A 25,953-nucleotide genomic window follows, 5' to 3' on the forward strand; every position below is an offset into this window, starting at 1 on the left:
GCAAATATTTCAAGTGTATAATATATTTATAATGTCTCCTTTTACAGATCTATTATTCTGCCAGCTCTGTGGAAGGGGGGTTATTTCTCTGCACATGCAACGTCCCACCTGCCCTGCAGTGCTGCAGGTGTACCCTAAATCCCGTGTCAGCCCCACACAGAAGTCTCAGACACACAAAGCTGTCTTCAATGGCAATATACATCTCTCTTCAGGATTCCCAGGGCCTTCTCCATCACCTCTGCTTTCTCCTTATTTATGACAGCACATGGAGGGTGTGATTGGGCGTGGAGGAAAAGTGGACCCAATGCTAGAGTAGACCTGATGTTAAATCTCAGCAGCTCTTACCACCAATGGCAGACATGAGGAAAAGAGGACCCTCTCCTTTGACTGAGAAAGCCATCAAAGAGTTTGATCCTGAAAACCTCAGTTCTTTTTAAAACCTTATAGTAAGTATAAAAGAAGGAGACTGTGAAATACGAAGTAATTGGGCAATTCTCTAAGAACAGAGGAAACTGCTGAATAGAAGTGTCATACAAACACTTTGGCTCAATTTTTATAATGAGTTTAGCTATGCTGAGAAAAGTGTTTTCATTTCCTTGTGGGACTTCCATGTTTTCCTGCAGAAAAAAAGGAAGTTTCATCCAGGTGAGAACTGTATCAAAGAAAAACTGCATAAACAAAGCACTGCTTCAGCCAACAGGGAGTTACAGCACTGACCTTTTAATTTTGAAGGACTCTACCAAAAGGAAAGATGATGGCACTATAATAGCCTCCAAAAGTACATGCTCCTGTACAAACAAATACAAAAAGACCTAGAAAACAAATTTTCAACTTATAGTCTACAATCTTGTAACCTTCTATGAATGTTTTTCCCTTTAAGTACTTCAACAACCCATCTGAAATCAATACAAACTTTGAATGGAAAACATTAAAGAGATATGCTTTAAGTTTTTGGAGAGTAAGACTACATTTTAATAACTAAAAGGTTAATGAGCTTATTAAAAAGAACTACAGGTCTATTATCTCCTCATTAATCATATTTCCATGTTGCAAAACCTGCACAAGGGTGGAACCGGATGAAAGACAGCACCAATCTTTTTTATGGTAAAACCATTGTTTTGCAGGTGTTCTGTTGCTAACTAGAAATTGTGAGAATCAGTGAGTCAGGGATTGGAAAGCCTTACAAAGCAAATGAGTACTAGGTAAAGGTGAAGCAGCTGTGTGGCAGACTACAAAGAAGACTTTTCTAAAGGGAGTGAAAATGAGAATGGAGAACCTCCCATTTCTCCTGTTATTATGTGCAGCACTTTCTTGTGCTTTTCCTGCAGATACAAGGCAGAAGAAAGAAGAAGGCATGCGGCTTATCCAGGTGAGGAAGGTAGACCTCTGGGGAGGAGATCTTTAGCAACTGTTGAGCATCTGGAACTAGTACATAGTGGCCAAGGAGCTAGTTCTTCAAATTCCAGTAGAATGAATAACGTGATTGAGTATTTCTCAGAATAGAGGGGGCTGCATTCTATACCATGATGACAAAGGCTTCTTTAACCCTGACTCATTCTTGTTTTATTTTTTTGTAGACAACAATTAAAGCTGATGATGCATTCACTTATGTGTTGATTCTACAAATAATTAAACACCTGAGTCAGTCTACGTTTGATTTGTAGTTCAGGTGGAAATGTGGTTATTTATGTGACTTCTGGTATTGTGAGACATAAGTCTTCATAAATAAGGATATTATTTTGTCTGAATTGTTACTGTCAAAAAATGTGGGAAAATTAGATACTACTGCTGACATTTTGTATACAGTCATATCTTTCAAACAGCTTCTACACCACCTGCTCTAAAGGACACTGAGTAACTCCAGAGCACAGGGTAACTGGAGCGTACATTACCAGAAAATAATCAATTTATTAGACAAATGTTAATTTTGAATGTATTCTGAGTAAACTGCAAAACATTTATAGTGATAATATAGTGCAAAAAACTATCATTAAGAGAAAAATATTCATACAGGCTTTAACAAACTCTATCACCCATGCTCCCATGGAACAGAAAGAAAAGCAGCAAAGGTATGTGTCTGAAGTGGTGTTGGTATAATTTTTTATAAGCTTCAAAAGCAAACACTATTGACTGTCCTAAAATGCTTTTTTTTTTTCATTAAGTACCTGGAAAATTATTATGGCTTTAAGAAAGATGAGGAATATTTCATTTGGAAAAGTAATAGTCCAATGACCCAAAAATTAGAAGAAATGCAGGAATTCTTTGGGCTCGAGGTGATGGGGAAACTGGATTCTGGCACTTTGGCCCTGGTACAGAAACATCACCGTGGATTCCCTGACGTAGCTGGGTTCTCCACCTTTGCAGGAGAGCCAAAATGGGCAAAACAAGTTCTGACACATAGGTAATTATAGTGGAATTATTAATGTAAAGACAGTGTGTTACACAGCATAAATTGTAAAAACACAGTTCTATCTTGTATTTTAAAGGATATTAAACGACACACCAGACCTGCATCCAGCAGATGTCAATGCAGTGATCAAGAAAGCGTTGTTTGGAGCAGTGCGACCCCACTGAAATTCATCAAGAAGGACAGAGGTGATGCAGACATAATGATCTCCTTTGCAGCCAGATGTAAAACTCTATGCAACCATTACGAGTTATTGTCAAGTTACTGCCTGTATGGAGCAGTTAACCTGAAATGCTAATGATTTCTTCTCATACATAGCATGTGCAAGGTTCAGTGTCAGGTTGAACAAGCAGGCAGAAAAACACAGTTCCTGCTCAAGGTGCTATGGCTATAATTCTTGACAATCTTTGGGGGAGGGTATAGGGGCGGATGAAGAGAAGGAGGGAGAAAATAAAAGTAACGAGCTGCCTGTAGTTCACTGGTTCTATACTTAGTATATGATGCCCAATGTGTGCATGAACCACAAGAGGCTTAGGGCTTGTGGGATATACCCAGGCTATAATCCCAGTTACACTCCTGGGATTAGACATGTGTTTTGTGTGAGCTAAATAAGTTCTAGACAGGCTCAAGGCTTATATTTTTGGCATTGCCCTCAGGGTAGGCTTACTAGCAGCCTTCCCTCTTTCATTAACAATCATGCACACGTGTACCCTTCTAGTTGGCTCCTCTGTTCCCACCCAAACATATCCACTCATCTGGGCTATGCAGAGTGTGCAGGCACCACACATAACGTCTATGTCCTTAAATCCTTTTCTGGAGTCTACATTCAAGGGCTTACAGCTTTCCCAGGATCTTGCTTCTGCCATCAACACTTAAATTACCAGTCCAGTTCAGGTAACCACCTAATGGCTGCTGACACAGAGTTTATGAAAATTTTACCTTATGAGCAAAAAAGGAAATATATTCCAACCTAAACCATGTCCTCCTCTTCCCTTGCAGCAGCAGTATGTAAATGTCCACCCATTTCTTGAGGAAACCAAGATTTCACTCCTGATGCAACAGTTCAAATTTTCCTAAGTTTTCCCTGTGAAAAATAGAGCTTTTGGCAGTCTGTGTGGAAGGGGAACTTGAAAGTTTACAAAATCAGCAGAACAGAGCGCTCTGTGCATGGCTGAGATCTGTTACCTCCATAACCCCCAGTCAGCTGTGTATGGGACTTGCTCCTCAGCTCATAATGACTTCATTCCATTTGATGGCCCAGGAGGGTCCGTTACTCATGCCTACGCACCTGGCAAGGACTTTGGTGGAGACGCTCACTTCGATGAGGACAAAATCTGGACCAAAAGCACAGAGGGTAGGAAATTAAGTTCTCCAAGCCCTTCCTGAAGCAGGCTGTATGTAAAATCAAGGGTGCAGTGTCTGTCTCCTCTCTTCCTTAAGAAGGGCTTAAAAATGGGGCTGATTTGAAGAAACATTGGGCAGTTGGTTTCCATAGCTATAAAAAGCCTCTGAGCCCTCTGGTTTTGCAAGTTAAGACCCCAGCTGAACTTCTGCCATGGACTGGGTGGAGATTTATTTGGGAGGGAGCTGAGGGACCTGGCAGCCCCCTTCTCCCCACTCCTCCAACTTGCTTGTCTCTCCCCACACAGTTACATCACCTGCACTTTTCCAGGGTCCTTCTCCCACACTGACTTCTGCAGGATCTACATTACAGTAGAGTTACAAGGAAACAGTCTGATTTCATTATTTTTCTTTCTGACCAGAATTTAATCTCTAACTGAATTTCCCATATCAGCTTCACTTGCTTAGGCAAGCAGTTCTGAAAGCTTCTCACATACTTTATGTCCTTCATGTTTTCAGGACAAATGAAAAGTTACAGCTCTCCTATTATGTGTTTTGTTTGTTGTTTTCAGGTACAAACCTGTTTTATGTTGCTGCTCATGAGTTTGGCCATTCACTGGGAGTTTTCCATTCCAAAGACCCCAATGCTCTGATGTACCCAGTTTATAGGAAATTTGACCCTTCAGTATTTCCTCTTCATCAGGATTATATTAATGGCATTCAGTGCCTCTATGGTAATTCACAATTATTAATCAACGGTGCTTATAATTTCAAAGAATTTAGAATACCTTTCAGTGACATTTTTGTGTACTGGATATACCTGAATGAGTTCTCACTTTAATTTCTTCCATAAACTGCTTCTTTTAGGACAATCTTCTAACACCCGCAATGACCAAAGGGAATCTACTGAGATAAAAGACACAACTGAGTCAAAAGATCCTGCACTGCCAAACACCTGTGGCCCCGATTTAACTTTTGATGCTGTCACCACTTTCTGTGGAGAAATAATGTTCTTTAAAGACAAGTAAGTCAGCTTTCTAAAAGTAAAATAGCTGGGTATCATTTTTTAATTATGCCCCGCAGCATGGAAAAATAACTTTACCCAGAGTATCAGCCATTCTAGGCAGGAAGGCGAGACAAGGAATCAGGATAAGAGGTGGGAGGCAAAAACAAAGAGGGTGGTGGAGAAATGAAGAGAGATAAGTATAAGGAGGAAGATCACCTTTGAAACAGGGCATGCTATGAGTAGGATGGGGAAAGATGGTTCCTCTGAAAACATGGGCTGTTTCCACTTGAGGCTGTAAGCAAGTCCCAAGTGTTTGGCATCTGGGAGAGTTCAGCTCTGGCAAAAGTCCTGGGACATTTGGCACTTTCATTGCTGTCCTTGCTTTGAGAGAGCTGAGGGTTTACCAGTCCTGACACAATACCTGCTTGAAGACCCCCTGTAGTGGTGATTTAGTATAATAATAAAAGGAAAGGATAATTGATTCAGTGCTAAAATCAGACAAACTGTCCCTCTCCCGGGCATGACAGCCCAAAGTCTTGAGAAGAAGGGGTAAAAGAGCTGATTCCCTTCCTTTTCATATGGTAGGGCTATGCTTCCCCTGCTTCAGATCCTCCCCAAAAATCAACGTTAAAGTGAGTTTTGACCTCAGAGTTTGGAGTCCACAAAGCCAGTAAAGTCTTATTTTGCAGAAGATCCTCACGCACACCAACTGCTTCTCTAGACTGTTGTTGGTAACCCCAGGGTGAGGTTTCATTCCCAAAATCTTACCCCATATCAGCCATGTGAGCCAGGTCTCGCTAGGCTCCCTTTCTGCGTAAGGGAAAACAATAACTGTTTTGACAAAACAGTTCATCTGACCTATTTTTGATGTCTGCATCAAGATGAGAGGAATCTCATCATGGAAATAACTTTTCCATTGACATTATGGGAGCTTAGGGTGACTAACTCAGGGTACATGGCTGGGTTTAGCAGATAAATCCTGCCCTGGTTGCCATGATGTGTTTTCATGCATTAGTGTGTGTGAAGTCTGATTTTATTTGAAACCTGTTCTGTACTTATGTAAGGCATTTTTGGCGCAAGCATCCTGCAGTCCAAACAGCTGATTTTAATTTAATATCTTCATTCTGGCCACGGCTGCCACCTGGTGTTGATGCTGCATATGAAATTCCTGAAAAAGATAAAACTTGTCTTTTTTAAAGGTAAAATTTTGTGGTTTTATTTTCCTATGTTGTCTTTCCAAGTAGCCTTGAGAGTTTGTGTCTGGCTTAAAAAACACTTAAGCTCTTTCTGTAGGATTCCCCAAGTTTTAATTTAGTTCAATAAATTTGTGTATTTCAATCACAGAGATAACAAAAATATTATCCAAGATAAGGAACATGTATCTTATCTTTTAATGTCAATATAGAAAAGTTTTCCTGCCAAAATAAATGTCATTATTTTCCTTTTTTTCTGGAAAATTATCTATTGAATTTAAAAATGATAACATATGCTGCTTCCTAGCTTGTGGAAAACTAACATAAGTATGAAGGAAGACTGAAATTTTAGTTTTCATAAAATGGGGTGCAAAGAACTATTCTTGCATTTTTTGGACTCTCAAACTAGTGTAGAATGTTTTCAAGTAATGATTATTTTCTCTCTTCATTTTTCCAGTAAAAGATTAGCTTTCATGAAAAAGATTGTGTCATTCCCAGAAGAAGGTTCTGATATATTTTCATCAACTTTTCTTGGTAGGGAATGAATTCTGGGTTGTGAGAGGAGATACCATACTTCCTGGATATCCCCAAAAAGACTACACCCTGGGCTTTTCAAAAGATGTTACCAAAATTGATGCTGCTTTTTATGATGGAAATGAGGGGAAAACATGTTACTTCATAGTGGACAAATTTTGGAGGTAATATTTCCTGTGCTACTTTCTTAAATAGGAGCAAACATAATCACATGATCAATATCCTGTCATGATTTAAGTTGCATTAGTCATACACTTTTGGTAATCTCTTTCAGTGTCACAACTGGCTATAGAAAAATATTTGAAAGGGAGGTGAAACAGTGCTCTTAGCTTTCCTTTTAATAGATTTAATTATTTAATAGTTTATTTATTTATTTATTTATTTATTTTCATTTAACTGCCTTGGGAAAAAAAGCCATCCTACAGCTCCATAAGTCAGCTCAGGAAATCAGTCAGAACCTCACTATTTATATCAAAAACGTTTCTGTGGGGTAAGGAGTATCCCACCCTTTTTCCAGTTACCGACAGATAGTTTCATAAAGTTGCTGATAAATGCCATGTACTGCAAAGAATTATCTGCTGTGCATGGTTATTATTTCCTCTTTTCAATCCAATCCCTACTGCTCAGATTTGTGTTACAGGACATATATTTCTAACAACTGAAGGAGGTGCTCCTATAATAGAAGCAGTAGATAACCTGAACTTTTGCAGACGAATGACACAACTTCTCTCTTCCCTGCCACCACAATGCCCAAGTCATTGTACATGCAGAGATCACCCTGGAGTAACTATTCAGCCATGTGTTTAAGCAGAAGATCAGACTTCCACATTTTAGTTCAAACTCTCATAGCTTGAAGGACTTCAGCTGAGCTATTTATCTGATCATTAAAGCTCTTACTGAGCAAAGGTATCAGAAGGAAAATGCTTTCAGAAGCATTCTTATTCCAGCACTGACAGATAAACTGCACTTCACTAAAAACGTAACAGCCTGCTATAAGTAACTTAAGTAAAATGACTTAAAATAACTTATAACCTAAGAAAAAAATCAGATTTTTCTTGATAAACTTTTCTTACAGAGAAGGAACATGAAAGCAATCTTTTTATAATCTTAAAAATCTAATCTATGTTTTAGATAAGATTATCTACCTCTCCTTTAGGTACAGTCTCTTAGAAAAAATATTCAGCAGGTTTATGAAGATGGTTCAACTGTTAGGTACTCTTAGACATATCTTGAGCTGATGTAAACAGAAGCAATTCATCCAGTGCAGCTAGTAGAGTAATAATTATTTATGGCACATAGTGTCTGTCTCTACGTTACCTAAATGATACAGAAAGTCTTCAATGAACTCAGTTACCTGTTGGTAGGTAGAAGGTAATGAGGTGAGCTGAATTAATCATGAGTCGTTTGCAGTTTTCATTGACACCCGGTTGTTTATCATTTTTCTTAGTTATGATAAAAGAAGTCAGTCTATGGACAGGAAGCCCATACTGATAAGAGATGCATTTCCAGGAATGAATGGGAAGATCGATGCTGTTTTTCAACATGAAAGTGAGTAACTGATCTTAAAATCTGTATGAAATGCTCAGGGTCATAGGGATGAGAGTGCTTGGATGGAGAGAGGCACTTCTAAATGCTGTTCATAGCCCTCAGGATTACCAACAAGACCTTGAAATAATCACGTAATACTCCCATGCTTCACTTTACCCCCTTGAAAAATAGTGATGATATACCTTTGGTGACAGCTTCACAGCTGGAAAGGCCAGCTCTAAGGGACAGATTGATATATCTGTATTCATGTTGACATGCACCTCACACCATGAAGAGCACCACTCAAGACAGTGATGTCTCAACAGCATAAGGTCTACCTACTGTGAGCAAGGCTATAACAGCCTGGCCCTCTGGCATAAAATGGCACTGCTTTGAGAATAATAATTGGCACTAGCTTCTCCTGCATGAGTGAGAATGTTACTTAGACACAGAGATGCTGGAACAGACTCAAGGGTATGTCCATACTGCCAAATGGCACAGCTTCCCAGCTGTCTCCTGGCTCCTCATCTCCTGATCATAAAAACACATGCATGTTAATTGCTTCCCAAAAAATCTGTCAGCTTCCTCCAAAATGAGTCTTACATGTGGTACTGGGGATCCTTAACTGCAGCAGTCACTCCCGGAGGGAAGTGTGGATGCGGCTGCCCCAGGCTGGATCTCTCCTTCCCTGCACGGTATCTGGCAGCACCCCAGCAAGCTTGTACCCACTTGCACCTTGCCGTGCTCTGCCACACTCCAGGCTGTGCAATACCTACCCACAGGTGGCTAGAAATACACCCTTCTGGAGGGTTTTAGCATGGCCGTTGCATAACAGCAAACATTTTAAACTGCAGAAACACACAGGTTAAATTTTTTTGTAGGGTCACCTCATGGGATTCATTAAGTATATTATGCAATGTGTGCATGGCTGGTTTGCTATGGAAGGTGTCCCCATGCTGCTGTGCACCATTTTGCAGAGGTTACACCTGGGAGAAGACGCTGTTGGCAGCATAAGTGTATCCAAAGTTTTTTTGAGCTTTTTCCAGGTGTTGTTAAAGCATACTAATCTTTACACCTGCAATATCATAATTCATCTGTTTTTTTTACCTAGACTTCTTTTATTTATTCCATGGAAGAAAGGAATTTGAGTTTGACCCTGATAAGAAGAGAGTTACATGCCTCCTAAAGACAAACTTCTGGTTCCCATGTTAAGAAGATGAAATCTGTAATGGTGTAGGAAAGAATGTCATGTTATTGCACTAGAAACACTTTTTCTTTTATAAATATATAGAATATGTAAGTACTTCAGCGTTAGTCAGCAGACCTCAGACCCTGCACAATCTGTGTTTCTGTAAATAACAGAACAGTATTTAACATACTGATGTGTATCTATGTATGTAATTAATACCAGGATTTCTAGCTTACCAAAGAACAATACAGTTTTTACTTGATACAAAATTGTGTCTTGTTTTATTTTTTCCACTGTCTTCTTTTCACTCTTTGTGCTGTACATCACCCTACACAGAACCCTACCGGCCAGGAATCCATGAGGAAGAACATTTCTGTTCCTAGAGCTAGGATTGCTTTCAACCAGTTCGAGATATTTCAAAGTTAAGCAAGCAGGCTAATCAAAGCTACCGCTCATAATTAGAGAGAGACAGACAGGAGCTCTAGAAAGCAATCCCTCCCAGCCTGAGGTGGGTACCTAGGGGTGGAAGTGCTCCTTTTCATTACTGACTGGAGAGGCAGCCTGTTTGAGCCGTTTATGTTAGACACCTGATTATAGAAGGCTAAGCTTAAGTGTGATGAACCCTACCCTAAGGTATTTATTGATAAATATGTGATTAAAGGCTCATCTCTACAAACACAGGAGCAGAGGGTCACATTGACATGTAGGGGAGCCCCAGTAATCCCTGACCTGCCTCCACTCCTGTCCAGCTGTCCCGGGGGAGCCCCCATGGGCTGGGGGACACGTGTCACCATGTGTTAATGGGAGAGGGTCCCCATCACCTCACAGGCTGAGGGGTCACTGCCAGGGGGACAGGGATCAGTATCCAGGGGAAGAGCATTTGGGGATTTTATAAAACTTATTATGTAATTTTTGAAGGGGACTGTAGGAATGTGCAGAATTTGTTGTGGATTGATTACGGAAAAGACCAAAGGCAGGGAAATGGAAGGATCAAAGTAGATTGGGGACGAACAGGTTTGGGAAAATAGAGGGATAAGTGATTGAAGGGGGCTGGTTGCATGCAAACAGGCTGCAGGTCAGTGTGCTTCTTTAGCCATGCCCTGCACATTTGGTGCTGTCTTCTCAGTAAATCGTATCTTATGTGTGGGTGAGCTCTTTCTACATGTGTTTGGGTGAACTTCAAGCTGGACTGTCTGCTGAGTAGGTTAAGAGGTCTGAGTACCAGCAGCTGGAGCATGGCTGCAAGCTGTGGGGACTCGTATGTTACTGGGGATATAGGAGGTGCGGGGGCAGCTATGGGGAGGACTACGTGTCTGAGCCCGGCTGCTGAGGACATCCACACTGTTTGTATTTCCATGTCAGTGTTTCACCAGTGGATAGAAGTCCTCATCAGCCAGAGGGGAGGAATGGAATGGGGCTACCAGTCATTTTCATATTTGTGCAAGTGCTCCATGTTTTCTATCTGTGACGATATCTGTGGCCAGTTTCATGGCTCTCTGGGCCTGGGGAACAGACGTGCAGCAGCTGCCAGTTCAGTACTGCTGACAATAATCTCCCTGCTGCTGAAGTCAGGCATCACTTGGCAATGCTCCACAGGGGCCCGTAAGTATTCAGATGGACAGCTAGCAAGATCTAAGATCTTAGAGAAGGTATCTTTTCTTTTATGCATGTAAAAAATCTTCCCAGTACCCACTGTCTCCCCCTCATTAGACATCTTCCCTAAAAAAAAGAAAAAAATAGAGAAAAGATCATAGAGTCATAGAATCATAGAATCATTAAGGTTGGAAAAGACCTCTAAGATCATCAAGTCCAACCATCAACCCAACACCACCATGCCCCCTAAACCATGTCCCTAAGTGCCTCATCTACATGTCTTTTAAATACTTCCAGGGATGGTGACTCAACCACTTCCCTGGGCAGCCTGTTCCAACGTTTAACCATTCTTTCAGTAAAGAAATTTTTCCTCATGTCCAATCTAAACCTTCCCTGGTGCAACTTGAGGCCATTTCCTCTCATCCTAAATAGATAGTTCTTCTATTTGATTCCTATTCTCCATGAATCACAGAATCACAGAATGACTGAGGTTGGTTGGACCTCTGGAGGTCATCTGGTCCAACCGCCCTGCTCAAGCAGGGCTACCTAGAGTGGGTTGCCAAGGCTCCAAATGGAGATACTGCTTTTGCACACATCCAAAGAGGGAGACTCCACCACCTCACTGGGTAACCTGTGTCATTGTTTGGTCACCCTCATAATAAAAAAGTGTTTCCTGATGTTCAGAGGGAACCTCCTGTGTTTCAGTTTGTGTCCATTGCCTCTGGTCCTGTCAGGACAAGGCAATTGTATTATATTCATACATACAATTGTATTGTATGAATGCAATGAGATATTTCAACACACTTTATGGAATCTTTTTTCTGATGCATTTTTAAAACCCCTAGTAGCAGGACTACTCAAATGGGGCACTCCAGTTCTCAGCTAGACACTGAGCAAATTTTATCTCAATTCTATCAAGGTCCAAAACATATGGCACATTCAGTCTTGCAAGACAAATACTGCTGCCACACCCTGCTGTGGAGGTGGCAAACAAGACTTTGTTGACCAAGCAGAACTAGAGTAAAAATGATTAGTTTTAATTACAGCACCTCCAGAAAAGGAAATGAGTAGTTCTGATTGGTGTCTGATACTGCCAAGGTCAGGGAAACAGGTTTAAGTCTTCTAACTTGAATGTTTCTATTTTATTTAGTAGGAAATACTTCAGTGCTGTTTATTTATTCCTTATTATTCCCGTCATGCTGTTCTTGTTTTCTAATTCTAGTTTTTCTTCACGTTTCTGGTATGGCTTTTTGAGTGGTCTCACAACTGCAAGACTTAATCAGTCCATGGTCTCAGCTATAACAGTAAAAGTCAAAAAGGTGCATGAACGGATTGGATCACACTTTATAGATTTTTAGTTCCTTAAGGAAGTTTCTAACCATCCCATGTTTGAGTGATTTTCTTCAGTTCTTCCTACTGCTGATCCTCCTCTACTGTATCTGTGCCCTCCATAGCACTGCCATTGTGGTTAACTGCACTAGACCATGTTATTTTAAATGGGATAATCTCTTCTGGCTCTGATCTTTCCAACTTTTTTTGGAAATATTCTCTTTCAAATGGGATTATAGTTCTCAGAGCGAAGTTGGTTTGTTCTAGACCATCCATGATTGTTTTGTAGTTTTCTGGCTCCCAAATACTTATCTGACTAGTTCTTCCTTGGTTTTGGTGATTTCTGATTAGTCGGGACTCTTTCCTTCCTTATTTTACTAACTGTCCACACAGATAATCACACTAATTGTTGAATATGAAGTCTTGGATCTGTAGCAGAAGTAGAGCTTAACTGACCCTAGTACTGTCTATCTTAATATAATTTAGCTGTTTTAGTGTTGGATGTTGGTGTCTTTTTTTGCTTCACGATTCTTATTTTGAAAATCTCTGGTACTACTGACAAGTCAGCCTCATCATTTGAGTGAAAGCAGGCTTTTGAACTGAAGGTCATTGACCTATATTCAATATCCTGTGCTCTTCTGAGATACAGTTTGAGACCTGTACTCTAAGTTGATATATTCATTGTCTGTGGTACGCTCAGTCTAAGCATTTCAGTTATGGTTTTCTCAGTCTTCTAACACATCGGATTTTTCCATACTATAGCAAATTTCTAGGCTGTTTGCACGGAAAATTGGGTGAAGACAAAAGTCTCTTCACAAGGAACAGGCTTATCATGTGACTCTCCCCTAGAATTCAGATCACAAAAATTACTTTGTTTTCTTCAATGTTTTATTTATAACAGTGTCATTTGTTGCGGTTTTTACCATCTTGTCTTGGAGGACATTTTGCCTACATCTGAATGTATCTATTTGCCTTTTGTTTGCCAAGGACTCCATAGTGTGTCCATCAGACACAATCCAGGATGTCCAACATGGAAGGCCCAACACCATCTACCCCAGGAAAAAACAGTTTGGTTTGGATGTTCTTTTTCTTACCATTTATTGGTTTTCTTGATTTCACACACTCACCCTGCCTGGAAGGGACAAATGCCCTTTGATATTGTTCTTGGCATGATTACATATGTATTATCACAATAGGTAGGGCTGTGGTAATGAACTGAAAAGCTATTGTGTAATGATTTAGACACCCAGAACTAAAAGACCCCAGAGAGTTTACCACCTAAGTAAAACAGACAAAGGTAACTGATACGTCCTGGCAGAAAAGAGTAAAATTAAAATGAGTCTATTTAACTACTGTTCGCAGGAAGTTGTTCCTACTGAAATGTTGGCTTGGGTTTAAGGAAATGGGAGGAAAAAAAGCACCCTTTCTTGGTGACAGAAGCAGCAGATTCGTGGGTTCAGAAGCACTGAAGGCAACTCAGAACTGCAAAGATGCATCTCTCAGCTGCCATTGGTTTTCCAGAGAAAATAATTAAAGGTTGCCAAGGTGCAGACTTTGTTTCCAGATGATTCCCTGGCAGCCTCTGAACTGCCATCTGGCTGGTCCCCAGTCAGCCTGTTCATGTTTGCTCCCTGCCAGCAAGACAACTGCCCTTGGAGGTTCACAAGCAGTAGCTGTCTTACGGGATGTTTTGGTATTGGTGCCATGCATCCAACTGGGGGTCTGTAAGCCTGTAGCAATTCCAGTATGTCCCAAACGCTCCAGAGCCCCAGGGCATGTGCAGATTTATTTTGTAGATCAGTGTGGAGACATTGATCTCTTCTTGCTGCCTCTTTCAGGGCAAGTTTTATATCTGCACAGCTTTTGTGACAACTGCCAAGTTTAGAGGCAAAGGACTTCAAGCTGGTAAGGTTGGCTCTGCAAGGCATCCCAGGGCCCATCTGCCATCAGGGAAGTCGTGCCTGGGACACAACAGAGCACGTTCCCATCCCAGGCCACAGCTCAGCTGCAGGGATGAAGAATGTGATTTGGTTTTCCGGTGTGTTCAGGAAACAGGTGCTTGGCATGGAAAGTGGCACTCCTTCCCTTCTCCTTTTACTGAAATCATTGATGATGCCATGTCTGAGACTGTGCAAGTCACTGAGGTGTAACTCAGACACTGCCCCAGTCTGTGACTTGTCGCGTTGAATTGGTCTTTTACAATAGAAAAGTCAGGACTGATTCAGCAACCTGATATCCTGAGCCCTATTGTGGTGGCCTTTGGACTTCAGCATGGTTTGAACTATACCATTGTGCTCCTAACACTGCCCAGCACCGCACCCCGGTTCGTAAATGGAGTGACTGATCATTCTCTTGGAGCAGAATTAACAGCATTTCTAGAAAGAAAATGTTTAACATTGGGTGACGTTAAGCCATGGGCTTGTGCAAACTTTTAGACATCTGACTTGGAGGGTTGCCTTTGGCTTTTTCATCTCGATATTAAAATGTACTTGGCTCATTAAGAGAAAATTCCTAATGAATTCTCTAACTTCATGTGACTATCTGGCAACCAGTTGAATATTGCTGCATAGTGACATGATTTCAGCCTTTGCGTGAAAAGTGACATCCTCCAAGGAAAATAGCTTGTTTCAGGATAACATTCTGGGTTTTCAGAAAGATTTTTATTTTGTTGCTTCAAAATAGATTGGAAACACATGAAGAGATTAAGACATGCATAATAGCCCAGAATGGACATAAAAGTACTTCCTGCAAGAATGATGACTGTACTTTGTAGTGCCACCTGCTACTGAGAAAGTAATTTCAAACATCATTGTGTCAAATTATAACAGTAAACAATTCTTAAAATTATGAAGTACCACTTCTAATTTTTGTAATATTAAAATTACAGAACTACCAATCAAAGTTCCCCTTTCTACAGTAATTCTGTAGTGAGAGACTTTGATTTAGGGAAACCCCACTATGATTCACACTGTAAAATTATTTTTCCATTATTTAGTCAGGAGTGTGGGTGGAAGTTTCTCCTTAGGGAGAGAAGGACGAAAGGTATTAGAACATTTTAAAATATTATCAGATATAACTAAGGGGAAAAGGAAATAGCCTGAAGAGTCAAATGCAAGCCCTAGGTAAGTGAGGTACAAAGTAAATGGAAATCACTGAGACAGAAAATTGTTCAAGGCTGGGAAACTCTTCTGAGGAAGTATGTCTCCTCTTATGCTTCTGCCTAAATGTCCTTTTCAGTCAATGCTGGAAAGAGGAAATGTGCTGGATAGACCTCTGGCAGTGCTTACGTTCCTATGCAGACTTAATGAACGAGGAACGGTGAGTAGAGTACCTAGAAAAGGAACACTTCAAGGTCTCTTGCCTCAACACGAACAACAAGGGTGCAGTTTTGCTGAGGAAGAAGTGTGCAAATAAAGCAGGATTATTGCTAATACAGGGAGACACAAGCCTGTACTGCCTGGGTGGACAGTGGAAAAACCCTTGAAAATCCTGGCCCTTTCTTAACAATAGTGTCAACCCCCTCTTCCTTAGGCACCCAGTTTGGGTTTAGCAGTGACTTAGGCAGATGGGTCCCAGACCTGGCAGGATGATTCGGGGTGCCCTGAGTGAGGTACTGATGCTCATGGTCCAGGCAAGAGCTGCCTCTGAAGAGCAACTGGGAGTAGGCAAGGGCAAAGTTTACCTCTCTCCATTGGCTACATGGAGATTTTAGGCAAACTTCAGGCAGGGCCAATGTCTTAGTTGTCGAAATCTGGCATCCTGATAGAGGTGAAGCTGCTGCAGCTCCATGCCCCAAGGTCCAGCCAGCAGCGAGGCTGAGCGTGTATTCCCAGTAGGCACATGCACACACACGTACACACACATACACACAACTACACACACACGCAAAGACACTACGGATCCACCAGCAGCTGGGCTCAGGCACCCCATCCATGCAGCAGCTGCCCTGGGATGTGCTGGTGTCCCCCGCTGCCTCATGCACACACACACACAAACAGGTCTCTCCACTGACCCCAGATCCCACAGCCTCTCCAGTTGCTGACTTGGGCCCCCGGTCCCTCAAGTAGCCAACCCAGAGAACCCTGGTCTCTCCAGTATCCAGCCCTCGCTTGTGGCCACTTTGACATGCAACTGTCAACCTCTTACCCTACGCACTGGCTCATCCAGCTGGATCTTCGTTAGTGTTCGCACATACACATATGTAGCCAATTGACATGCATGCACCCCAGTCTCTCCATTTACAGGACCACAGCCACAGGGGCCTCCAGCCCCTGGTCCCACCCCAGGAGCTATCACTGAGATCCACACACACACCCCTGCACACAGGACAGAGCCCCTTGGCCTGGAAAAATAGCTAGAAATGGGGTTTAGTGAGAGGCCAGGACAGACTGTGCCGGTCAGGTGCAGGTGCAACACAATGGTCCCGCAAGCAAAGTGAGGGACTGTATAGACACCGGTTGGCACTCAGTAAAAATTCTCATGTATTTCAAGGGGTCTCAGTTTCATTTTGGCATATTCATGTCTCCTTCTGTTGCATTTTGAGGTTTTTGTCTGAAGGCAAGTGCTTGAAAAGGAGAGGGTGGCAATGTGCTAGCTGCCACACAGTGGGAAGAGCAGATGACTGAAACCTCTCCTTCCCTCATTTGAGGGAGATGTGCCAAAAGACACGCAGTAGGAAGCCAATGCAGACGGTGAAATGGGACATGACTTTGTAGCCCAAGACTGTGGAAATTCCCAAGACGGAGGGAGGCCACTGCTTCTGCTTCCTCTTCCTGATGCTGTTTAAAGTTTTTCACTTGATGACTCTTCAAATACATAAACAGCTCCCACAGCTAGTGCTGGAGTCCAGGACTTTCTAGTTCTGCCACTGGCTGCCTTGGAAAGTAATTTATTTAAAGTTTCTTGGAAAACAACCGTATGTCCCCTCTTACTCTCTGCCTGACTCAGTATCCTCTTGGTCACATTAAAATTTGGCCATAGACCCTTTGCAGAAACGTGCAAGGTAGCAGAACCTCTCCACGCAAGCTGCAACACATGATTTCCTAATGTTCCCATCTCAGCCACCGGATGCATCTGATTAATCTGCATCTCTTCTTTGCCTGTATGTGTTTAAACATGCCTATGATGCCTTTGGAAAATAAAAGGAAAAAGGATAGAAGAAATAACAAGTTAACTACTCTGTAGGAAAGAAAATAAGAAGAAAGAAACGGAGGTATTGAATCAGGAACTATATAAACCAGCCTATAAAAACACATGAAGGAGAAATATTTACAGGGAAATAATACTAGCTTAGAAACAGAGTTACAGAAGTTAAGCAGCATTTCACAAATCCCAGGATCATGTGAGTTGTAGCAAATACTTTGGAGAAGTATCCAACACACACAATTCTTTTTGTTCATGTCTGAAAGTCAAGATGGATTAAGAATAATCAACAATGAAGTTTCCTTGGACTATGAACCATGAGGCTGAATATCTTTATATCTACAAAAGCTGTACCCTTTGAAGAATTATTGTCCTAGCCATTTCAAATACCAGCACTAGACTGTTGCTTCTGCTTTTGAAATGTCCTGTGTTAGCTTTAGTCAACCACTCTAGACAAGCAATGTGACTCGTATTGGAAGGTGTAAAGTAATTTGCTTTTCCCAGGAATGATGTCTGCTCTATTGAACCTAGATATAATTAGGGGGTGCTACACTACAGTGAGTGTAGAATCATATACTAAGTACATTATTTTTCCCTGACACTGGGGAAACCAAGTGAATTACTTCCCAGCACAATTAAAATTTTCATCCTGTATTGAGCTCCTTCAGAACAAAACTTGCTCATATATCAGAATAAAAATGATAACAGTACATATTTGTATTTCTCTCTCACACTAACATTTACTTTTTCCCTTTTAAAGTTTCCAAGGAAGCTTTTTACCTCCAACCAGGACAGCAACACCAAAACCATTCTGAAAGACGTCCAGCCTGTACTTGACAGCTTCCAGAGTTAGCAAACATATAGCTGCTTCAGGCCATCTACTCTGGTGCTTAGCTGTCCTTGCAGTTAGAAATGTTTTCCTCGGTTTAGGGGTCTACACTGTGGGTTCCTACATGTGTCCTGGGTATTTAAACTCCTCTTATCATTGATAGAGACCTAGCCAATACAGTCAATGAAGTATAGAGAGCAATTTACCTCATCTTGAAGTCCATGTCATATGGTCAGTTGAATCACTCTCTAGAATCCATTGTCCAAAATGGGAGCTTAGACACCTAAATAACTTATGGATATCTACACGACAAAACATTTAAAGCTGATTTTACCTCATTACTCATTTACCTGTATATGAGACACCCACCTGGGGCTGGCTGCCATGACACAGGAGCTATGGAGACCTACATCCTTCCAGGGCAGCTGGAGGTCAGGTGGGATTCCCTAGAGCATCTCAAATAGCACTAACGTTCAAGCAGCTGAATCCCAAACCTCATACTAAACTTAATCACTGTTGTTTAAGACCATTCTAGAGTCTTGGCGAACAGTCACTGCTTCTCTTTTAGGAAAAATCTTTCATATATTTAACAGCATTTATCATGGCTCCCCTTGCTCTTCCTTCCATGAAACAGTGAACACAGAGTCACAAAATGGTTACTTTAATCTTCTTTTTCCAAACTCACAAAAATTCCTGTTAGGCTTCATGGAATCTTTCCGACTAGAGCTCATCTCTCTGCCTGGATCCAAACATGCAATTGCAGCCGAGACCTTATCTGTGCTGGCAAGAGTATAAATGTTATTTTACTTACCATACATATGGGAACCTAGTTTATGCATTCCAGTAACATGACTGATTTTTGTTAATACCAGTCAAAAAATGTTGAATCATTTTAGCACTCAGTTTTGCTAGCATTGTAAGATTGTTTTAGATAGGACTTTTAGCTGACGACAGTCCTCCTGGAGTTACGATGCTGATTATTCCTAGATAAGATTGGTTCTTTGTACTGTCTTTTATAGTTTATTATTACATATTATGACATAATATGCTATATTTTATTAAATATTAAAACATACGTATCATATATATAGCATAATGTTATTCATTATAATACAATGTTATGTTACTGTTATATGTTATTTCCTATTATTTCTCCAGTTTGTCAAGACCTTGTGCCATAGTTTAAATTCATGATTCAAGAAAAACCTACGAAATGTAGCTCCATGTTTTACCTGAAAAGCATTTCCTTATTTATTAAACACACTACAAAATTGCCCAAAACAGAAGGCTCAGGCAAAATAAGGACAGTAACATTAGTTAAACACATTGCATCACTACCTGATGCTGCAACTGTTATGCATCATTTTTACTAATCAGAGGGTGTTGTTATACAGCATGAGTCAGACTGTCACTGATTTACAGATTAGCTATATAAGCAGATCTGAGAAGCATGTTCAATAGCTCAAGAGTGAAACTGAGGCAGACAACCTTAGACAAGGATGAAGACCCTTTTGCTTCTCCTGTTGCTATATGTGGCCGTCTCCTCTGCTTTTCCTGTGGCTCCAGAAGCAGATGAAGGAAAAACCCTACAACTTGTAGAGGTAAATATTTTCAGTGCTTTTCTAAGTGAAACATAAGGTAGTCTGAGAGATAATTATAATTGCAATTCTTTTCACAGAATATGGCTTGAAATTAAAGATGTACCATTTTGGAGAGGTTTCAAGAGAAAGCTTTTCCTATCAATCTAGAAAAGGTGTGAAAATTATGTGGAACTTATTTACCCAAAAGTCATCTGAATATTGCATAACTTCACTTTTGATGTTGTTAGCAAAGTAATAACAAAACCACCAAAGCATGACTTCTAGAAGCAAGGCTCTGGCTGTGCAGAAATAGTCAAACTCAGCAACAATTAACATTTCAGAATATGCTTTGAAACTTGTGATACGACTGGTCTCTAACATAAGGGAGGAAATTTGCTTGAAGCAGGCATGTATTTCAACGTTTTGCTGAATGGGTCTTTTATGGAATACTTTGAAAAAAAGGGAAATCTATGAGAAATACAACACTTACATACACACAACACTATTTATTTGAGACAAAATAGTTGAAATTTAGTAGGAAGACCTGTGTTCCTAATATCATATTTTGTAGATAAAAATAAATGGCATGATTTCCCAAGTGCTGACTTTCTAGTAGTAGTCACCTGCTTCATTGGGTGTCCTGGCTGTGTGGCGTCTCACTGCCAATCTCTGTTTCCTTGAATGAGACCAGTTATAAGCGTCCTCATAAGTTTTGCCATTAGAGTAATCAGGCACCATAAATAATGTGGAATTAATTATTAATAGTAAATATTAGATTTTAAAGTCATTTCTTCATATATTACATCAGTGAAAAAAGAAATTCAGAAAACTACATGAAAACTGTAAGCTATATCTGACTCTTCACACCAGTTCCTGGAGAAAATAGGCTGTTCTTGCCCCTGGTAAACACAGGGCATGTCGATATGGGAATAGTTCAAGATTACTTAGAAAAGTTAAGTGCGACTGAAGGCAGTACTGATATGCCATAATGCTTTTCTTTTTTTAAACTCTGGTTCAGAGTTATCTACAGAATTTCTACGATCTTCAAAGGGATCACCAGCCTCATTTAAGAAACAAGGGTGAAAATGCCCTTGCTGCAAAGCTCAAGGAAATGCAGGCATTCTTTGGACTACAAGTGACCGGGAAACCTGATCTTGACACTTTGGAGATGATGAAAAAACCCAGATGTGGTATACCTGATATAGGGCAATACGTGTTCACAGCAGGGAATCCCAAATGGAAAAGAAATAATCTGACATACAGGTAACCTTTCCTAATCTGGTTCAAAAAGATATAAATCTAGCATCCCAACTTTGGGGAGTCTGAAGTAAGTACATTAATGCCATATATGGATATTCGGAGTGATTAACTGATTTCTGGAAGACAGACACTCTAGAAGGCAATATCTAAAATGAAGCCATTATTAATTTTCATTCATGAAAGATATGTCTAAGGTTTCTGACTTTTGCACAAGTTATTATTTTTCAGCTAAAATGCTGTATTCTTAACAATATATAATGTATTTGGTTTGCTTTGAAGGATTTTGAATTACACCCCTAAGATGAGACAAGCTGATGTAGATGAAGCAATCAGAAAAGCTCTCAGTGTCTGGAGCAATGTGACACCATTGACATTCCAAAAGGTTGAGGGCAAAGAAGCAGATATAATGATCTCTTTTGCTTATAGAGGTAACATTGCTACCTTTACGTATTAAATAGCCATCTACAATCATAGAAATAATTTAGGATTCTAACTGATTTTTTCCCTCTTCATTTTAGACCACTATGACAACTCTCCTTTTGATGGCCCCAATGGGCAGCTGGCACATGCTTTCCAGCCTGGTGAAGGTATTGGTGGAGATGTGCATCTTGATGAGGAGGAAGCCTGGACAAAAGATGGAAGAGGCAAGACCTTTGTAACTGGATCCATTTATATATTTTACCTTGTACAATCTTAGCTCATGTGATGCTTCATTCATGAGACTGATTACAGGCAAAAAGTGAGCAAAAGTGGCAGAACTTGTCCTTTTAAATTGCTTTGCTCTTTTGTTTTGCCATTTGTAGGAATCAATTCACAGAAAAGAGATTTTTAGGTCATAGTGGTTTACAATGGCAACTAAATCAACACTTAAAAATACTTTTTTTGTTCAAATGAAACCTAAAACTTGGATACAGGAAGATCTGGTGGTAAATTTCTCAAGTCAAATCCTTTATCTTTCTTAACCTAGCACTTCAAAGTTTAGTGCTAACTAGGGTATTTGAGTATCAACAAAACTGTCATCTCAGTGTTTGTTTTGAAGGTTTTTTTCTGTTGGATCACTGAACCTCCCCTCATCATCGGCATGATCCTTGATCTGAGCAGTTTATGTGATAGCAGGAGAAACAAGGTTTTTGTTTAAGACACAAAGACACTAGAGAAAGGACAATGAGACCACAATTAAAGGCCAGACATTCTTTAAGTACTCATATAGCTCTTCTGTGACAACATTTTTGAGTTGTGGTGTTGATAGCATTACTTACAGCCTCTCTTGTACCTGTAGTGTATTTTGGGAAGATGCATAAGTGTTTCCCATTTAGTCAACTGTGCTGAATACTGAAACAGGTTTTACCTTGTTTCATATGATTTTTATCTTACAGGCTATAATTTGTTCATTGTCATTGCCCATGAGCTTGGCCATTCACTGGGTCTGTCTCATTCAAATGATCCTGGAGCACTGATGTATCCAACTTACTCCTACACGGACCCCAATGAATTCCTTCTTCCTCAGGATGACATTGATGGCATTCAAGCCATCTATGGTAAGAAAAAATATTTTTATTTAATATTTCTACTTGAGAGGCTGGTAAACAGTAATAAGAATATATTTAAAATATGCTTATTCCACCAAAATGAGAAGTTTAACTGTTGCTGAACAATGGATAACAAAAGAGAGAAAATCCCTGGAAGCTGAAGTCCAGTTCTGAAAAAAACTCATTTTGGAAAAGATGAACACAATGGGCTTTATCAACATTAAAAGCCTGCTTCTAGTGACAGACCCTTAGTTTAAAACTATATGCCTTCTCATTCTCTGTAAAGAGGGTTCTTGGTGTCCTCAGAGACCTTCTGAACACTGTCTTTGTATATCTCCATACTAAAAGATAAAATATTCTTCCTATAGGACAGTCTAATGCTGCTGTGCAGCCAACAGGACCCATAACTCCCCAAGCTTGTGACCCGAATTTGACATTTGATGCTATTACTACACTACGTGGAGAAATAATATTCTTCAAGGGCAGGTAACAACAATAAATATATATATTATCTCTTTAAAATATTCAGTAGTTTAAAAAAAACTGTAATCCATGAAGGAAAACTGTCCTTTTGGAATGTAGTACAAAGAGAAGCACTAGAAAACCACCATGTCTTTACACAAGTGAGAGTTCTCAAATCATTAATCCCAAGAGCTCTAGTTGATGAGAGCAGTGAAGAAGATGAGGGCTTGTAGGTTGTTTTCCAACTATTCTGCTGCTGTCGCCACTGCTGCAACAGGCTTGTCTCTGAACTCGATTCAACTAATTGAATGCAAGAGCATTCATATATCCCTTAGCAATGTGTCCATGTGTCCCACACTGTAACCTTTCTGCTACTCCTCAATACAAGAGCAGGGACAGAACTGAAAGACCTGTTATGTAGAAAGATGTCTGTTAGGTGGTTACTGAAGCCAACTCTTAGCCTGCTTGTCCTACAGAGAAATAGAAGGGCTTATATTCATCTTGCCTGATTTTTAGCATGTTACTGTGTGCTAAAGTTAAGAGTGCAGTCGCTCTAGATTTCCTTTACATTTAGTGGAGGGGGATATTCACACCCAGGTACCCATCTCCCTACCCTGTTATACTCCAGGAGCTATAATAATTATTTTGCACTTATGATAGGAGTGGAACTATTTTATGACATCAATTTTGTTCAAAACAGATATATGCTGCGCAAACATCCTGAGAGGACAGAGACAGAGCTCAATTTTATCTCACTGTTCTGGCCAAAGTTACCATCAGGAATTCAAGCTGCTTATGAAAATGTTGAGAGGGATGAAGTTTTACTTTTTAAAGGTAATGGAATCTGAAATTCTCTACTTTTTCTGACCAGTTGCTCCCTGCTCCTCATCAACCTCCAGCCCTCCCCAAGTTGTTACCCAGACAAATACTTTATATTAATTTGAAAAAATCTGGGAAAAGTACTATCCATACATCTTATGATTCTAATGTTTTACTCATAAAAACAAAAGACATTTCCACTGTCTTCATGATGTAGTCCCAGTGTAAGAATTAGAACCATTTTCTAAAGCAATAAACTGAAAGGAATAATACTGATATCTAAGACACATTGTTTGCCACCCATCTAAAGCACAATTAAATGCTGTTTATAAATAGCAAAAACAAATGAAATGTGCTTATATTTTTCAGAGGATAAATATTGGGTTCTCAGGGGATATGACATTGCACCCGGCTATCCTAAACCAATCTATCATTTGGGATTCCCAAAGACTGTTAAAAGAGTTAATGCAGCTTACAGTGATGAAACCACAGGAAAAACATACTTCTTTAGAGCTGACAAATACTGGAGGTAAGATTTAATGTTCATTTACCAGAAGGCATATTTTCACTTGTCCTTGAGGACTGATGTATTACTATAAAATTCAAGTGCAATGATGTTTAAACCAGGTATATTCCAGAAATTTAAACAGGATTCTCTGGAAGTTTAAAAATTTTAAGCATTTGCTAGGAAATGTCAAATATTCTGTAAGATTTTTTTTTGCCATTCAAAATTAGTCACTTTTTCTCCACAAAAGTGCTGCTTTTCTGTGCAATGTTATGATAGTGTTCACTTCTCATCCACATTTCAAACAAAATGAACTGCTAATAAAAAGTGTTGTAATTTAATTTCTCTATGAACAAACTATAAATATTCTCCAATTGTACAGTTGGTCATATTTATAATTCAAGTGTAGCTCATGACAAATTTCAGAGAGTAATTTTGTTTAAGAAGTACATGGTTGACACTATACAAGTATGTTTCAGGACTGTGCTATTGTCTTGTACTCCCAAGTTTTATGTTTTTCTTTTATACTGAACTGGATACACAGTGCCTCAAAATAGAAACTCATTTTATGTGCAAGTGATAGCCAAGACTCTTGAAAGTCCAGAAATGCATTAATAAATTCCCGGGCTGCATTCCCAACGTCCTTGAGAGCCTTGTTACAAATTCTACCAAAGGCAGGATTTTCAAATCTCAAGACACTCATAATGTGAAAAACTTAATACATAATAGGAAAAATCAAAAAGCTACTTTAGCTAATCTTTATAAGTCTTCTTAGTAACAGTAGAGTTGCTTATGTATATGAATGTGCTTCAGACTTTCAAGATATTGTCTGCTTCCTTACAACTTGTAATTATGTTTCTTGTGTTAAGATACGATGAAAACAAAAAATCCATGGATCATGGTTATCCCAGGAAAATAGCCTCTGACTTTGGAAAAATTGGCAGAGTTGATGCTGCTTTCCAGAAAGATGGTAAGTAAAACATACCTTTAATCTGGGTTTACTTGAATATTTGGGCTTCTGTAGATAGAATCGTGTGTTTTCAAAAACCTATTAACCTTCATGAGATGGAAATAGAAAATTGACAAGTATACATGGACTGCTTATGTTGGTTTTTTTCCCAAAATACTGAAAAGAAGTCACCTATGAAATATAATTGGATTAAATTTTATTTCTAGGCTATGTCTACTTGTTCCATGGAACAACTCAGTTCCAGTTTGATCCTCGTGCCAAGCAGATTGTTGGACAAATGAAGAGCATCAGCTGGTTTAATTGTTAATTACAATATTTTTCCATATGCACACTGTATGTTTTTATGTGCTGAATTTTTCAGCATTTCATGGCTATCAGGCCCAAATTCTGTGGGAGTATAGCCCTAATAATTATTTATTATAAAACAAATACATTTATATAATTTATCACAATTTCACCTGTTACATTAAAGTTTCCTAACAAATTATGTTTGTCATATCATTGTGTCCTTGATGTCTTATTTCTACTAATACGCAAGAGCCAAGTCCAGCTTCCAAATGCTAAAAAAAAGTCCTCTGGCATGAAACATCAGATCTTTTCTCAAAATATTGTTTTAGAAGAGATGGTCTACAAATATAACACAATATTTACAGGAAAAGATAATATTTCTTACTAGACCAATTATATATTAAAAAATAAAAAATTGGGGCACGTTCCCTTCAGATATGAAGTAGAAGC

The 25,953-nt window shown here is 39.7% G+C and overlaps 1 protein-coding gene and 1 pseudogene across 1 annotated transcript; both read left to right on the forward strand.

Moving 5' to 3' along the window:
• The first annotated feature begins 1,267 nt into the window (after nucleotides 1–1,267).
• Nucleotides 1,268–9,220, forward strand: LOC103915453 (annotated as a pseudogene).
• A 10,369-nt stretch (nucleotides 9,221–19,589) lies between these two features.
• On the forward strand, nucleotides 19,590–25,522 carry LOC103915454 (interstitial collagenase-like). The gene is made up of 10 exons (XM_009322276.1): nucleotides 19,590–19,691; nucleotides 20,689–20,933; nucleotides 21,210–21,358; nucleotides 21,449–21,574; nucleotides 22,307–22,468; nucleotides 22,828–22,945; nucleotides 23,622–23,755; nucleotides 24,110–24,269; nucleotides 25,115–25,215; nucleotides 25,422–25,522. The coding sequence occupies exons 1-10, from the start codon at nucleotides 19,590–19,592 to the stop codon at nucleotides 25,520–25,522; spliced, it is 1,398 nt and encodes a 465-aa protein (XP_009320551.1).
• The last annotated feature ends 431 nt before the right edge of the window (nucleotides 25,523–25,953 follow it).

The sequence above is a fragment of the Pygoscelis adeliae genome, unplaced genomic scaffold, assembly GCF_000699105.1.
Source record: "Pygoscelis adeliae isolate BGI_AS28 unplaced genomic scaffold, ASM69910v1 Scaffold383, whole genome shotgun sequence".
Classification (NCBI taxonomy): domain Eukaryota; kingdom Metazoa; phylum Chordata; class Aves; order Sphenisciformes; family Spheniscidae; genus Pygoscelis; species Pygoscelis adeliae.

Bases quoted from the DNA above. Each gene is read 5' to 3' on its own strand.
- LOC103915454 (XM_009322276.1), top strand. From the start codon at position 19,590: ATGAAGACCCTTTTGCTTCTCCTGTTGCTATATGTGGCCGTCTCCTCT. The intron at 22,946-23,621 runs GTAACAACAATA...TGTTCAAAACAG, and splicing joins ATAATATTCTTCAAGGGCAG to ATATATGCTGCGCAAACATC. The intron at 25,216-25,421 runs GTAAGTAAAACA...TTTTATTTCTAG, and splicing joins TGCTGCTTTCCAGAAAGATG to GCTATGTCTACTTGTTCCAT.